Raw genomic sequence first — 12,829 nt, 5'->3', positions numbered from 1 at the left:
AACTCTCAGCCATTAGTTATTCATTCATTCAAAAAATATTGAAATATCGACCATAAGCTAAACACTCTATTGCCATCTGGACTTAGTTGTGAACTAAACAGATACGGCTCTTGTCCTCGTGGAGCTAAACATCTTGTGGGGGAGACAGAAGGTAGGAAAAAAATTTCAACAAATAAGTATATATTTACAAATTGTGATAATTTGACAAAATTGAGCTGGGTACAACGATTATGAATAAGAGGAAAGATTTGCATAAATAAGGTGGTCAAAAGGCTGCTCCAAGGAGATGAAATTTAAGTTCAGTCTGGGCCCTCTTAGCCCATTTGCGTCAGTGTTAACAGAAGACGATTACATAGGATCACAACACTCAATCGCCTTGCAAACCTTCCTACGTTTCAACCGTACGACTTTTCTTTTTTTTCGAAGATTTTATTTATTTAAACAGATAGAGAGCACAAGCAGGGGGAGCGGCAGGCAGAGGGAGAGGGAGAAGCAGGCTCCCCACTGAGCAGGGAGGCCAATGTGGGGCTCGATCCCAGGACCCCGGAATCATGATGTGAGCTAAAGGCAGCCGCTTCACCGACTGAGCCACCCAGACATCCCACAAACGTGCAACTTTCCTTAAATGAATAAATGAATAAGCTTTCTTATCTTTCGGAACACTTTAAAACATGATTAAATAAAAATAAACAGGTTATTTTCAACAGAAGAGATGTAGCAGTTTCTTGGAGATTTTGAACTGTTTGCAAATGAAATAGGTTTTACGTCTTCATAGGGATTGATGCCCCTCTCAGCAGGAGATGCTGACAGGTGGGGCCCAGGTACAGAATTCTTTATCTCTGGTCTCCCCGGGTGACCCCTTCTCACGGTCCTCTTGGCTTCTCCACTTGTCAAAGTCAATCTATTCAATCTGCAAAGCTCCCAGGATCAAAAAGAGAAGAAATTCTTTCTTCAAGGAGCAGGGTAGGAAGGAGGCTGAAAGAAACAATGACCACAGGTTAGGAACTGGGGTAAAAGGAAGGGAAGAGAAGAAACGGAAGACAGGCAGGCAGGGGAAGGGATTTCCAAGAAGAGAATTCAGAAGCGTGAGTGGGCTGGAGACCCCTTAAGGAAGCTGAATCTGGGGGCTGGAGGTGAGCTGCCCTCTGGGCCCCATGGAGGGGCAGGGGGAACGTTTGCGTCCGCAGTCAATTACCATGTTTCCTGTGCCCCGTTACACCCAGCACAGGCTGCTCCCTGAAGAACTGTCAGAGTCACATTTTTCGTGCCTATTCCATGCTGTGTACTGGAGATGCCGAGAAAAAAATGGGCCTTGGTCTCGTTCCGTGGAGAAGACAGACAGGATGAAGGCCCTAATACAACACGCTCAGTACCCCTCAAATCATTTAGCAGGGTTAGCTGCCGACTGTGACAACCGTGACCGAGTTCCCTGAGAGGTGGCAATTTATCCAGACCTCTTCTTCACTCTAGCCTCAATGCCTAGAACAACTCAAGACACCTTAAAAATGCTCTGGGGGTGCCTGGCTGGCTCAGTTGGGGGAACACGCAGCTCTTGATCTCGAGGTTGTGGCTTCAAGCGCCACGTTGGGCACAGAGACGACTTACAAATAAAATCTTTTCTAAAAATGCTCTGGGGATGCCTGGGTGGCTCAGTCTGTTAAGCGTCTGCCTGTGGATCGGGTCATGATCTCAGGGTCCTGGGATCAAGCCTTGTATCAGGCTCCCTGCTCAGCAGGGAGTTTGCTTCTCCCTCTCCCCCTCTCTCCCACCTGTGCTCTCTCTCTCTCTCTCTTTCTCTCTGACAAATAAATAAAATCTTTAAAAAATGTTCCGTAAGGGGTGCCTGGGTGCTTCCATCAGTTAAACATCTGACTTTTGATTTTGGCTCAGGTCATGGTCTCAGGGTCAGAGGATCGAGCCCAGCATTGGGCTCCAAACTGATCGTGGAGCCTGCTTAAGATTTTCTTTCTTTCTCTCTCTGCTCCCCCCACCCCCCACTTGCACACAGGCACATGCGCTCTCTCTCTCAAAAAAAAAAAAAAAAAAAAAAAAGCTCTGTAAGGTTATGAAATGCTCTTTCAAGGGATGAAATAAATAAGTGGTGGGGATGAAAAGTACAGCATAAGAAATACATCAATGATACTGTAATAACTTTGCATGGGACACACGGTGACTGCAAGTATCACAGTGAGCATTTCGTGATGTATATAAATGTTGAATCACTATGTTATACACCTAGAACTAATATTATATGTTAACTATATTTCGATTACAATAACAATAATAATAATAAATGCTCTGTAAAGATGAGTTGCTTAAATGAATGAAGAGGGGATAATATATTTATACCCTTGATAGTGGGCAGACTCCACAAGGTTTTAAGCAGAAAAGTAACCCAAGTATTTCTTTCTTGCAGAACTCATCCGCTAGCAGCGTCATGGGCAGAATGATCCAGAGGGGAGAGAGCGGGATAACCGGGAGGTGTGAGCACCAGCTGGTAGCAGTGGAAAACAAGGGTTCTGAATGACACCCAGCTTTCTACCCCAGGCAACAGAGAGGCCTGGGCAGGACCCCTAAGGACTGTGATAGAAGAGAAGACCCCCCGGGGGCCAGCAGCCCAGGGCCCCGAGGAGAGCGGGCTGAGGACAACACGAGTGAGAAGTGGCCCCTGAACTTAGCAATGAGGACGCCTCTGGGGGTAGAGCAGCCACAAAGGGTCCAAGAGAAAGTGGTTGGTAAGGAACCAGAGACAAGGAGCCGAGAGATGGTCAGAAGTCGGCCGAGAAGAGGAAACGGACACAGTGATTTGGAATGAGGCAGTGTCCTGCCACGGCCTATGGAAACTGCGAGAGGCCGCCCTTGATGCCAGAGGGGCACAGCCTCGGATTTCCGTGTCACAGCAGCTCCGGGCTTCCCTGAGGACATGGCCAAGGCCGTCTGGGATGCCCCTTCTGTGGGCTCTGCAGGACTGAGTGGGCTGGGAGAAGCACTTGCCCTCGGGGAGTCCCCGGAGTGAGCCGAGCGCCCAGGCACGGAGTCTGGGGCTGACAGACCAAAGCTGGACAGCGCGGCCCTGGGAGGAGGGCTCCAGGGTCCCCATTTCCTGCCACCCCGGAGACACTCCCTGCTGCAGATGAGCCTGCCCTCGTTTTCTTCCACCACCCCCAGACCCGGAGGATGGCAGGCGGGGGTGCTGAGCCCCGGGACCGAGGCTGCCAGGGAGGGGGGCACACATGAGGAAGGGCTTACCTGAGCAGAGGGGCCCGGGGAGGACAGAGCTGGAGCTCTGGCTCACTGGGCTGCTAACGGTGCAGCGATAGCTGTCGCTGACCCCGGGTGTCCAGGAGACACGAAGAGTGGTTCCCCCATGGGACATAACTGCCCCCTGGCCGAGGGGTGCCCATCTGTACTGAATGTCCTCTCCAGACTGTTGCAGGGAGCAGATCAGGGTGATGTGACAGGCCCCATCCTTCGTGATCTGGGAGCTGACAGTGATGTTGGGCTCCCGCAGCTTCTCTGTGCAAGAAAGGAAAGTTCGAGCTCTGAGAAGACTCTGGTCTGGCCACGCAGGGGAGAGAGGAAAGGTCAAAGTTCAGAGGTGAGCCCTCCACCCCCCCTCACCATAGACACGCAGGGTGAAGTCCCTGGTGATGTTGATCCGGGGACTCTGCAGGGCGAGCCAGGCTCTGTACAGGCCGGAGTCCTGCAGCCTCAGGGGCCTGATCTGAAGAGAGTAGCCGCGGTGGACCGTGCTCCAGCGTCTGCTGTAGGCTCCCTGAGTCCCGGCGGCCAGCACCGGCTGGCCTCCTGGCCCTGGCTGCATAACGGCAACACGCCCTCCGGAGCTCCAGGTGACCTTTTCCACTTCCTGCCCGACCGGGACCTCCAGGGGCAGAATGGCCAAGTCCCCGAGGAGACCGGTCACCGTCTCCCCCACGGTGTCCCCTCCCAGGATTCCTGGCCCTGCAGACAGACAGAAGACCCTAGCTTCAGCGCCAGGGTCTCCCCTGCGCACTCAGGGCCCCCCAGGCCCCCTCGAGCTCCTCCTGCCCAAACCTCCAGCCTCCACACTAGCTCCGGTGGGCCCCCCCTTGCCTCCCCTGACGGCCCTGCCCCAGCCCGCCCCCTCCCCCCTTTCAAGGGTGTTAGCCCCTCTCCCTGGGGCCGGAAGGGGGCTCTGCCCTCCACCTCTGTCCGCTTCAGAGCTGCAGTGCACCGTGCGTGCTCCAGTTCGAGGTACCTGGACACGAGGACGGCACTGAGACAGGGAGGGAGCTGCTGTTGCTGACTGGGTTCTTGATCACGCAGGTGAAGGTCAGAGCCCTGTCCCCAGGCCTCGAGGAGACACTGAGGACAGACCCTCCATGGGACACGATAGCCCGGGGTCCCAGAGGCAGCCAGCTGTAGGTCACAGAGCCCCCTCTGCTTTCGACCACACACGTCAGGATGAAGATGCAGTGTCCATTCTCCCCAATCCTGGAGCTCAGCGTGACACGCGGCTGGGCCAGCGGCTCTGTGGGCACGAAATGAGCCAACCGAGGACTGCAGAGATGCCCTGGGCCCTCCCTTCACAGGGCAGAAGGCACAAGGCACTGATGCCAAGACCCTGCGTCATCCTGAGTACGCACGGGAGAAACAGGGGCAGAATCTGCCCCCATCTATTCCAGAGCTTCGGGCTCTGCGAGGCCCTGCCACGTAGCACCATTCGATTCCCAGAACCACCCCATGGAGTGGGTAGGAGAGGTTCTGTACCTACTCCGTTTAACAGGCTCAGAGAGCTTCAGGTAACTTGCCCAGAGTCTCGGCTATTAAATGATGATTCCAAGACCCAAATCCAGTGTCTCGGACCCCACAGCCTGGTTCCCACCCCAACACCGGCTCCATGAAGGCCCCGTGCGCGCACCCACTCCCAGCAGGTGTAATTACATCTCTGCCCAGGAGGGGTCTCTGCAGTACACATCCAGCTTCCGGGTCCCAAGGCTCCTAGAAGATTCGGCCCTTGGCCCCTGAGGGTTCTCCCACCCCCATTCGCTCCCTTCAGCCTGCACCCCACCCCTACTTCCCCCAGGACCAGGAGCTCAGATGCTTCCTTAAGGTTGCCATTATCTGTCCACGTGTGTCCCCAGGCCAGAGCCAGGGGGTGGGGAGCGGCAGGAAGAGTAGCTAAGAGAGTACACAGTCAAGACAGGCTCCACAAAGCCACAGGGTGTGGGAGAAGGCTGCTCTGTTATTTGGCCTCAGCCCTGGGGCCCACCCGACGGCAGCCCCAGGGGCAGCTCAACTGGGCAAAAATAGGACCCCGCAGCCCAGAATGTCCCCTGGGGAGAAGGCAGGCTGGGTAAGTTTCTGCTGCCTTCCCCCCCCCCCCGCCCCCCATGTGTTCCTCAGAACTGAAACCCCTCCCCCGTGACTCCTTCCGCAGGCCCTCTGCCCCTCAGCACCCTCTCGAGCTCAAGCCCGTCAACGCAGTGACACCAGAAGCACAGGATGTGGCCTGAGGGAGCCAGAGTTCTAGGCCTGCTCGGCCACTTTCTACCTCTGTGTCACTTTTTCTCTCTGAGACTGGTTTCGGCAGCCCAGAAATAAACCCCTCTCCTGCCAGCTGCGGGGCTGTGGAGAGGCTCCCGTGACTTGGGGAACTCCCTGAGAAGGACGAAAGGGGGCCTGTTACCTTCGCTGTTGCCACTCCACTGGACCAGAGCCAGAGGGGCTCTCCCACCAGCCTGGGACCATCCTAGTGAACAGTCCCCTCCAGGTCCCAGAGGCCGTGGGGGGCCCTCGAGCTGTGGAGCGCAGCCCATGGCCAGGCCAGGCCTCCTTAGGGCAGAAACGCTGTCCCCAGCCCGGGGAGCCTGACCTGGAAGCAAGTCCATCTTCCCACACGGAAAACCTGCCTCCTCCAACAGGAGTATTTCCTAGCACACGACTCAGCCCTGAAAAGCCTCTCTGCTTTCCCTCCATCCGTGAGCTTCCCCGTGTTCCTCCTCACGGGTCACTGTACCTTTTTGCTTCCCAGCGTGGGGGAGCGGCTCTGCCAGGGCCCCCCAAGGCCTTGGCCATGTCGCTTAGGCAAAGACTGAACCCCAGCTGATCTGAGTCTTGGCAGAATGCCCTGAGATCCTCCCCGAACACGAGAGGATGGTGGTCCGGGAGACCCTGACACCATCGGGGCCGACCTCAGTCTCCCCTGGGAGGCACTCATGAGTCACTTTCTCACGAGGAAGGAGCTTCCTGCCCCACCAGCTCGACCAGAGCTGCGGACTCGGCCCCCCTCGGTCACCGTCACCACCTCACCACTGCGGCCTAGAATCAGCTCTTGGGCAACAGGGTGTTTTGACACCTGCCTCGTGGTCGACTGGCCCCCTCTGCCATTCTTGCTGCTGTGAGGGGCCTGGGTTATTCTTTCACTATCGATGTGAGTAATAAGCTGTCTGAATCTAAAACTGGCTTGCTGTATCTTTCCTGGCTGAACAAGCCCGCCCTCCTCGTTCGGGGGGGAGGGGCGGGGGGGCACCCACCTCTGGCGTCTCCACTGCAGTTTTCCCTCCTGAAACCATTTTTAAATATCTTTCAGCACCATGATCCCAGCTTTCCACTACATCTGTCCAGAGTGTCCCAAAGCTCTTTCTCGGGAGTTTATTCTCACCAGATGGGAGTGTTCCTGTTTTAGGATCGAGGACCCTCAAGACCAGTCGAGTAGGGGGGTGGCACGACCGATCTTGGGGCGGAAGTCCCCTTCTCCACCGACTACAGCCCTGGGGGTTTCTGCTGCCATCGGCCTGGGGCAGGTCCAAGGCCTTGACGTTGTTCAGGACATTCTCCCAGGCAACTCTACTTTACATGGTCTGTTTTGTTTTGTTACAGTGAGCGCATATTAGCTTTATAATCAGAAAAAGCGTAAATGTTACTACAAGAGATGTGGGAAAGGCTGTGAGAAAGCCTGAAAGATGGGCCCTGCCCCCACACCTGCTGCCACCGCGGGTCACTCACCATAGACTTGCAGTCGGTACTCCCGGGTGCGGGTGAGGCGGGAGCCCCGCAGGTTGATGTGGGCTCGGTAGGGCCCCGCGTCAGTCCAGCTCAGGTTGCTGATGTGCAGCGAGCGGCCTGGGCCCACCACACTCACACGACCCCGGTACCGGGTCTCTGCCTGGTACAAGGTATCCGGTCCTCCCGCTTCTGCCAAGGTTACCGTGGCTATGGCCGTGGAGACGGAGCGGGACAACCAAGAGATGCTCTCCACCGGCTGTCCAGGCTGTAGCTGCAGGGGCAGAGTGACAGACCCCCCTAGGGTCCCAGTTACCATCACAGGGCCTGGATCCTCTCCGGAAACCCCTGTCCCTGCTGAGACACAGATCAGAAGCTTCACGGGCAGCCCGACTCAGCCAGAGGCTCACAACAGGCCAGAGAGGGTCAGATAAGGGATTATTATTCCCATTTTATAAATGAGAAAGCAGAGACCCAAAGAAATTAGGTGGCTTGCTCCAGACAACATAGCTAGTTGGTGGTCGGACAGGAACACAAGCCAGCACCCTTCCCGTCATGCCAAAGCGGTCTTTTTCAGCATTTACATTGACTAATTCACATATAATAAAATAATCCATAGATGCTGTGCTAGGGTTGCAGATGCTGAGTGGAATGGAGAGAAAGGGAAATTCTCTGGAGGTGCCTGGGGGGACGATCTCTGCTGTTACTCTGAGCCACCCTCCGCTGATCCAGGCAATAGGATCAGAACTCACTTAGCCTAGCCCCACCGCAGCAGAAACCGCCTTGTAGCATCCCCCGTAATTGCTTGTGCAAACACTGCTGAACCGAAGCCTGGGTTCTGGGAACGTCTTTCTAGAAGGAAGGCTAGGGCTGGGCTGGCCAAGCAAGTGGAAGTGTAGTCGGGGGACAGTCATTCAGGACCAGGGTACTTGGGAGAAGAGCAGCAGCACCAGGGCACTAGCCAGACTGCCCGAGTTCAAAGCCTTGCTAGGTGCCAGCTGTGCGATCTCGAGGGGTGACATCTGCTCTCTGAGTCCTGGCTGTCTCCCCTGTGAAACAGGCAGGGCCATCTTCCAGGATTTTGTGGGGGTTCAATGAGATAATGCAAGTAAATGCCTCACTGTTGGTGTTAATCGAGATTCTTGATGTTGCTGGAGTAAGCTGGCGACCGCTCCCCGTTTGCGCCCTCTCCAGAACTGGCCAGCACCCTTGTCGAGAAACGCAAAAACCGGTGCTCAGTAGAGCGACCGCTGGAGTATTTTTGCAGCACTGACACGCTGTCCCAGGAAACAGAAAGTCTGAGACTGACCCAGGTGTGCTGCACAGTGGTTTAGAAAGAAAAGGCTGCATGGCTCAGGGAACCATCTGGGTCCTGATTCAGAATGGGATCCAGAAGCGCCAGCCGTGTCACTGTTCCCAGGCCAGGTGGTGAGTCTCTTTGTCAAAAGATGACCCGAGACGTCCTGAGACAGTGGCTGTGGGGACAAGGGGTGGGAGAGGGGTTGCTGTCCTGTGGGAGTAGGCACCCCAAGCTGGGGGCAGGTCAGCGTCCTGTGCACCCACGGAATCCACGCAACAGCCTGGTGTCCACTTCTTCCGTGGAACTCCCTTGGCTCCTCCCGGAGCATCATGCGTGCCAACAGGAAGCATGGCGGGCCAGCAGGCGTTGGCATCAGCGGCACCGTCCTCGCCCCACACTGGGCCCAGGGCCTGCAGTCCGGCTGGAGGGCCCGCACCCCGGCTGGAGGGCCCGCACCCCAACTGAACAGCTTGGCTCCTCCTTGCACCCTCAGATGCCAGAGGCCGTGACTCCTCAGGCCTCATTCAAGCGCTCCCCGCCCCCCCCCCGGCCCCCCCGGGCTGGGCTCTGCGCTTCTGGTCCAGCCACGCCCACCCCCATCTCCTTCAGCCCCTGCTTTTGTTGGCTTATTTGGTTTTAAGCATTTACTTCACCCCGATTCATACAGATAGCTGTGTGCGTGTCTTTCCGCAGAGTTCACGAGCTCCCCAAGGACAGAAGATGGAAGGGAATTGACCTCTGAGAGAGGAGGGCAGGTCGGTGGTTTAGCCTCAGGCTTAGCGGCTGTGGGTGTGTCTGGAACTTCTAGGTCTGAATCCTGTGTCTGGATTCAAGTGCGGAGAGACACAAAGGGATCAGATCAGGACGTGAACCCCAAATGCCAGACACCGCGCCCCCGAGGAGGGTCAACACGTTATCTTCCCCAACCTCCCAACAACCTGAAAGGGGGGTGCTTTTCTTCCCACTTAAAAGATAAAGGTCACGAGACACAAAGAACCTAAGAAACTTGCCCACGGTCACCAGCTTGGAAGCCACAGAGTCCACAGGAAGATCCAAGTTCACCTGACCCCCCATCCCCCCAGAGCTTGTGCTCTGCCTGTTGTGTTGTCAGCAACAGGCTTTCATCGTACTTCCTTCCTCCCTGGGTCCTGCTGACCCCCATTCCCACCACACACCCAGCACACAAGAGCCCCAATAGATGTTTCCAGAGCTGAACTGAAGAACTGTGAACATCTTTTCAGGTAGCACCTGTCTTACATGTTATTTGGCCATACGCCCAGGAGATGCCCCTGCGGGCAGGGACCACCAAGGGCCTGGCCTGGACGCCATGGAGAGAGACAAGCTCCCAGATGAGCTTGCTCCGTGCAGGGATAGGAAAGTGGGGGTGAGGGGAGCCTTGCAGGAATCTCCACGCCAGCTCTGCCGCCTTGGCCGAGGACAACGTTCTCCGCCTTTCCACGGTGCTGCCGCATGCCCTCATCTCCCTGAGCCTCAGTCCATCAGCCGTAAAACACGTGTAATCCTGTCTGCCTTATCTATATCACAAGTCTATCGTGGGGATCAGAGTTGTTGTTTTTTTAATTTAAGTAAAGTTTCTTTATAAACGGTGATGGGGCCAAGCGCAGGCCACCCCAAGACGGGCCACCTGGGCACATTGATTATTTAAATAAGTTACTTAAAAGCCAGTCAGCACAAGGACACTCCCCTGAAAGCAGGAAACAAATTTCCCACGTGAAAGGCTGCCTGCCTGGCCCGGGAGGTAAAGAGTATCCGCATCACCAGATGGGGGAAATTTAGAGCCAAGAACGCTTACAAGCAATCCTGTTACCCTCTTACTTATTCCTGCAGCGTAAAGACCGTTTAGAATTCCTTACTAACTGAAGCTCCCAAAGAGAAGTTTTCTTCGTCTTGTCAATTCCTCACAGATTTATCGTCTCTTGGTCTAAAAAGTATAAAAACTGACTCCTCGGTCATTTCTTTAGGTCTCAGTTTCATTATTGGGCTTCCATGCACACGTCATGAAACTTTGAGGTTCTTTCTCCTGTTAATCTATCTCACATAAATTTACTGCTTAGTTCAGGTAGATCTTGAGGGTAGAGAAGAGTTTCTCCTTCCTTTCACTGCCAAGTATTAAATGCATCAAGGCATTCATCAGCAGGCTTAGGGGACCCCCTAAAGCCTGGGGTGGGGACAATCCCGAGGCAGGAGACCTTCATAATCACACATGCTGGTTTTCCCCTGAAGAATGAAAGCAAAAGTTTGAAACTCTGGAGAGCAAGATCAGAGCCTGGCCCCTCACGCAGATTTCTCAAACGCTTCGTTCCCCTGACTCTGGTTCCCAAGCCTGTCTCTTGCCACGACTCAGGTCCTCGGGGACAGGAGCAAGCAGTAAGAATCTAGGGGGACAGAAACAGCTGCTAAGTGCCGGGTTGAGATCCCCTACTGAAGTCATTTATGGGACTCAGAAAGCCCAATTCATGATGAAGGGTCACTCCCAGGGGCTGTTGGGAGAGGGAAGAGAGGCAAAGGGACGTAAGAGGGTGATGATTGAAATGGCAGGGTGAAGATGGGGCAGGTCCTCGATCTCATGCCCCCACCGCCAGCCTGTGTAGGAACGCACAGGGCTCCCTATGACTCACTAGCAGAAGAAATGTGAGAGTGACAAGAACACAGTGTGGGCCTGCACGGTCTGAGATGATAGCTCGTGTACGACACACACACACACACACACACACACACACACACACACACACACACAGAGCCTGGCCCCCAGGGAGGCAGCATCTTCAGTGAAAATCACCCTTGGCTAGAGAAATGTGCAGGCAGGTCGAGGTGCCTGGGAGGTAGTGGCAGAGATAGACTTACCCGTGAAAAGACCAAGCAGGAGCAAGGACCCCGGTAGAGAAGGACCCATAACAGTCACCAGCAGACCGGCCTCCCTCAGGACAGCTGGCCAGCTGTGAATGTGTAAATGTCAGCCCACAAATATTTCCTGTTTTTAGAGTTCACCACAATAATCACATGTAGCTTTGGAGTCACAAGATGTAGAAACCAGGGGACACATGAGAAAGGCCAGGGGAACTATATAAAAGTCAGAGCTGACGACGTCACAGCCGTGCTTTAAGCCCTTCGGAAGTCCCCACCCCCACAAGGTAAAGTCAGGCTTGCAGCTCTGGGGGACAAGGCCTTTCCTGTTCTCTTGCTTCTTGCCAACCTTGGCTTCATGCCGTGTCACCAAGTCTCCCATCCTGGACTCCAGTCACCGCAGACAGTTTCTAGAATCTCCCCCAAAACCCCTTAGGATTTCTCAGGCCTGTAAATTGGCTCCTGCAAATCTGCTTCCTGGATTGCCCTGGTCCCCGCCACCTGCCTCACCTACGTCACTCTAGCCCTCCTTTCTCATCCTTCAATTCCCAGTGAAGAGCTCAGTGTCAGCACATAGTAGGGGCTTCGCGCCTACGTGCTTACTGAGGTCTGACACTGAGTCAGCAGGCAGAGAAGAGCAAGCCCAGAATGGCTCAAGGACAGAAAGGCAGGAGACACAGGCTGCTGGCTGTAGCCTTTTCAGCACAGACACAAGGCTGGAAGAATCCAGAGGACAAGACCTTTGGAAGCACCTCTACCTCCAACGATGAAAGACTAGGTCAGATATTTTGTTATTTTGCACTTTTGGTGGTATGATTGAAGGAGTTGTGTGAAAGTCCTAATCCAAGAGTAGAGGGAGAGAAAGGGGAGGCACAGGGGTGACTACACCAAATGGTCCTCATGGCTTTGTTGGGCCATGCAGACTGTTGACATCTCCATGAGGATGTCGTTGTGACTGGTGCCTCCTGTCAGGCCCCTCACTTCTCAGACTTTGACAAGTATCTCCCTGGCATTCAGAGTGTGGAGGTCAGCTGCCCCAACAAGATTGAAGAGAATACACTTGCTTTTAAGAAGGTTGCCAATCACCTCCCTTTGGTCACAGCCTATAGACCCTTTGGCCTTTATCTTAAAGGGCCGTCAGTTAAATTTGACCCAGGGACCCTCCCTGTTCGAAATTCTCTCTTCTCCTGGACTTCCGGATACTACTCTCACTGAGTTCTCCTCACTCATTTATTCACCATAACACACGAGCCCGGGGCCTGGGCACGCAGAGACGAATGGAAGTCTCGGCAACCATGCTGCTCACAGGCTGGGAGGAAAGAAAATCACGTCGATGGAAAAACAAAGTAATGCGGGGTGGTTTCGCCTCAGGGTTGGGTACGGTGGGGTGGATATGAAGCTTTCTGATTTGAATCCTGCTTACTTACGATCTTAGCAAACTACTTCCCAGGAAATAAGACTTCCCCATTATTATTTATTTCCTTGAAGGTGGTTTTTGTGCGTAAAAAAATTATCCATAAGCTATATTGCTTTTAGTAATTCATATTCAGTTTACCAAAAACAAACACACAAACAAACGAATTAAAAACCTTTGCCAGCCTTAAGGGCAGTTCAGCTTGTAAATCATTCCATTTACCAATATGGCAGCCCTTAACCTCCTTTTGGGTGGCTATCAAT

At 54.3% G+C, this 12,829-nt stretch overlaps 1 protein-coding gene across 1 annotated transcript; it reads right to left on the bottom strand.

The window, feature by feature from the left end:
- Window positions 1-408: 408 nt before the first annotated feature.
- On the bottom strand, window positions 409-11,240 carry LOC113246755 (SLAM family member 9-like). The gene is made up of 6 exons (XM_044379850.3): window positions 11,153-11,240; window positions 6,991-7,344; window positions 4,241-4,513; window positions 3,622-3,963; window positions 3,250-3,516; window positions 409-975 (listed from the first exon to the last, which is right to left on the bottom strand). The coding sequence occupies exons 1-6, from the start codon at window positions 11,199-11,201 to the stop codon at window positions 902-904; spliced, it is 1,359 nt and encodes a 452-aa protein (XP_044235785.1). The 5' UTR covers window positions 11,202-11,240; the 3' UTR covers window positions 409-901.
- Window positions 11,241-12,829: the final 1,589 nt, after the last annotated feature.

The sequence above is a fragment of the Ursus arctos genome, unplaced genomic scaffold, assembly GCF_023065955.2.
Source record: "Ursus arctos isolate Adak ecotype North America unplaced genomic scaffold, UrsArc2.0 scaffold_2, whole genome shotgun sequence".
In the NCBI taxonomy this organism is placed as follows: Eukaryota; Metazoa; Chordata; class Mammalia; order Carnivora; family Ursidae; genus Ursus; species Ursus arctos.
The sequence above is the reverse complement of the archived record's forward strand: the minus strand, read 5'-3'. Positions and strand labels throughout refer to the sequence as shown.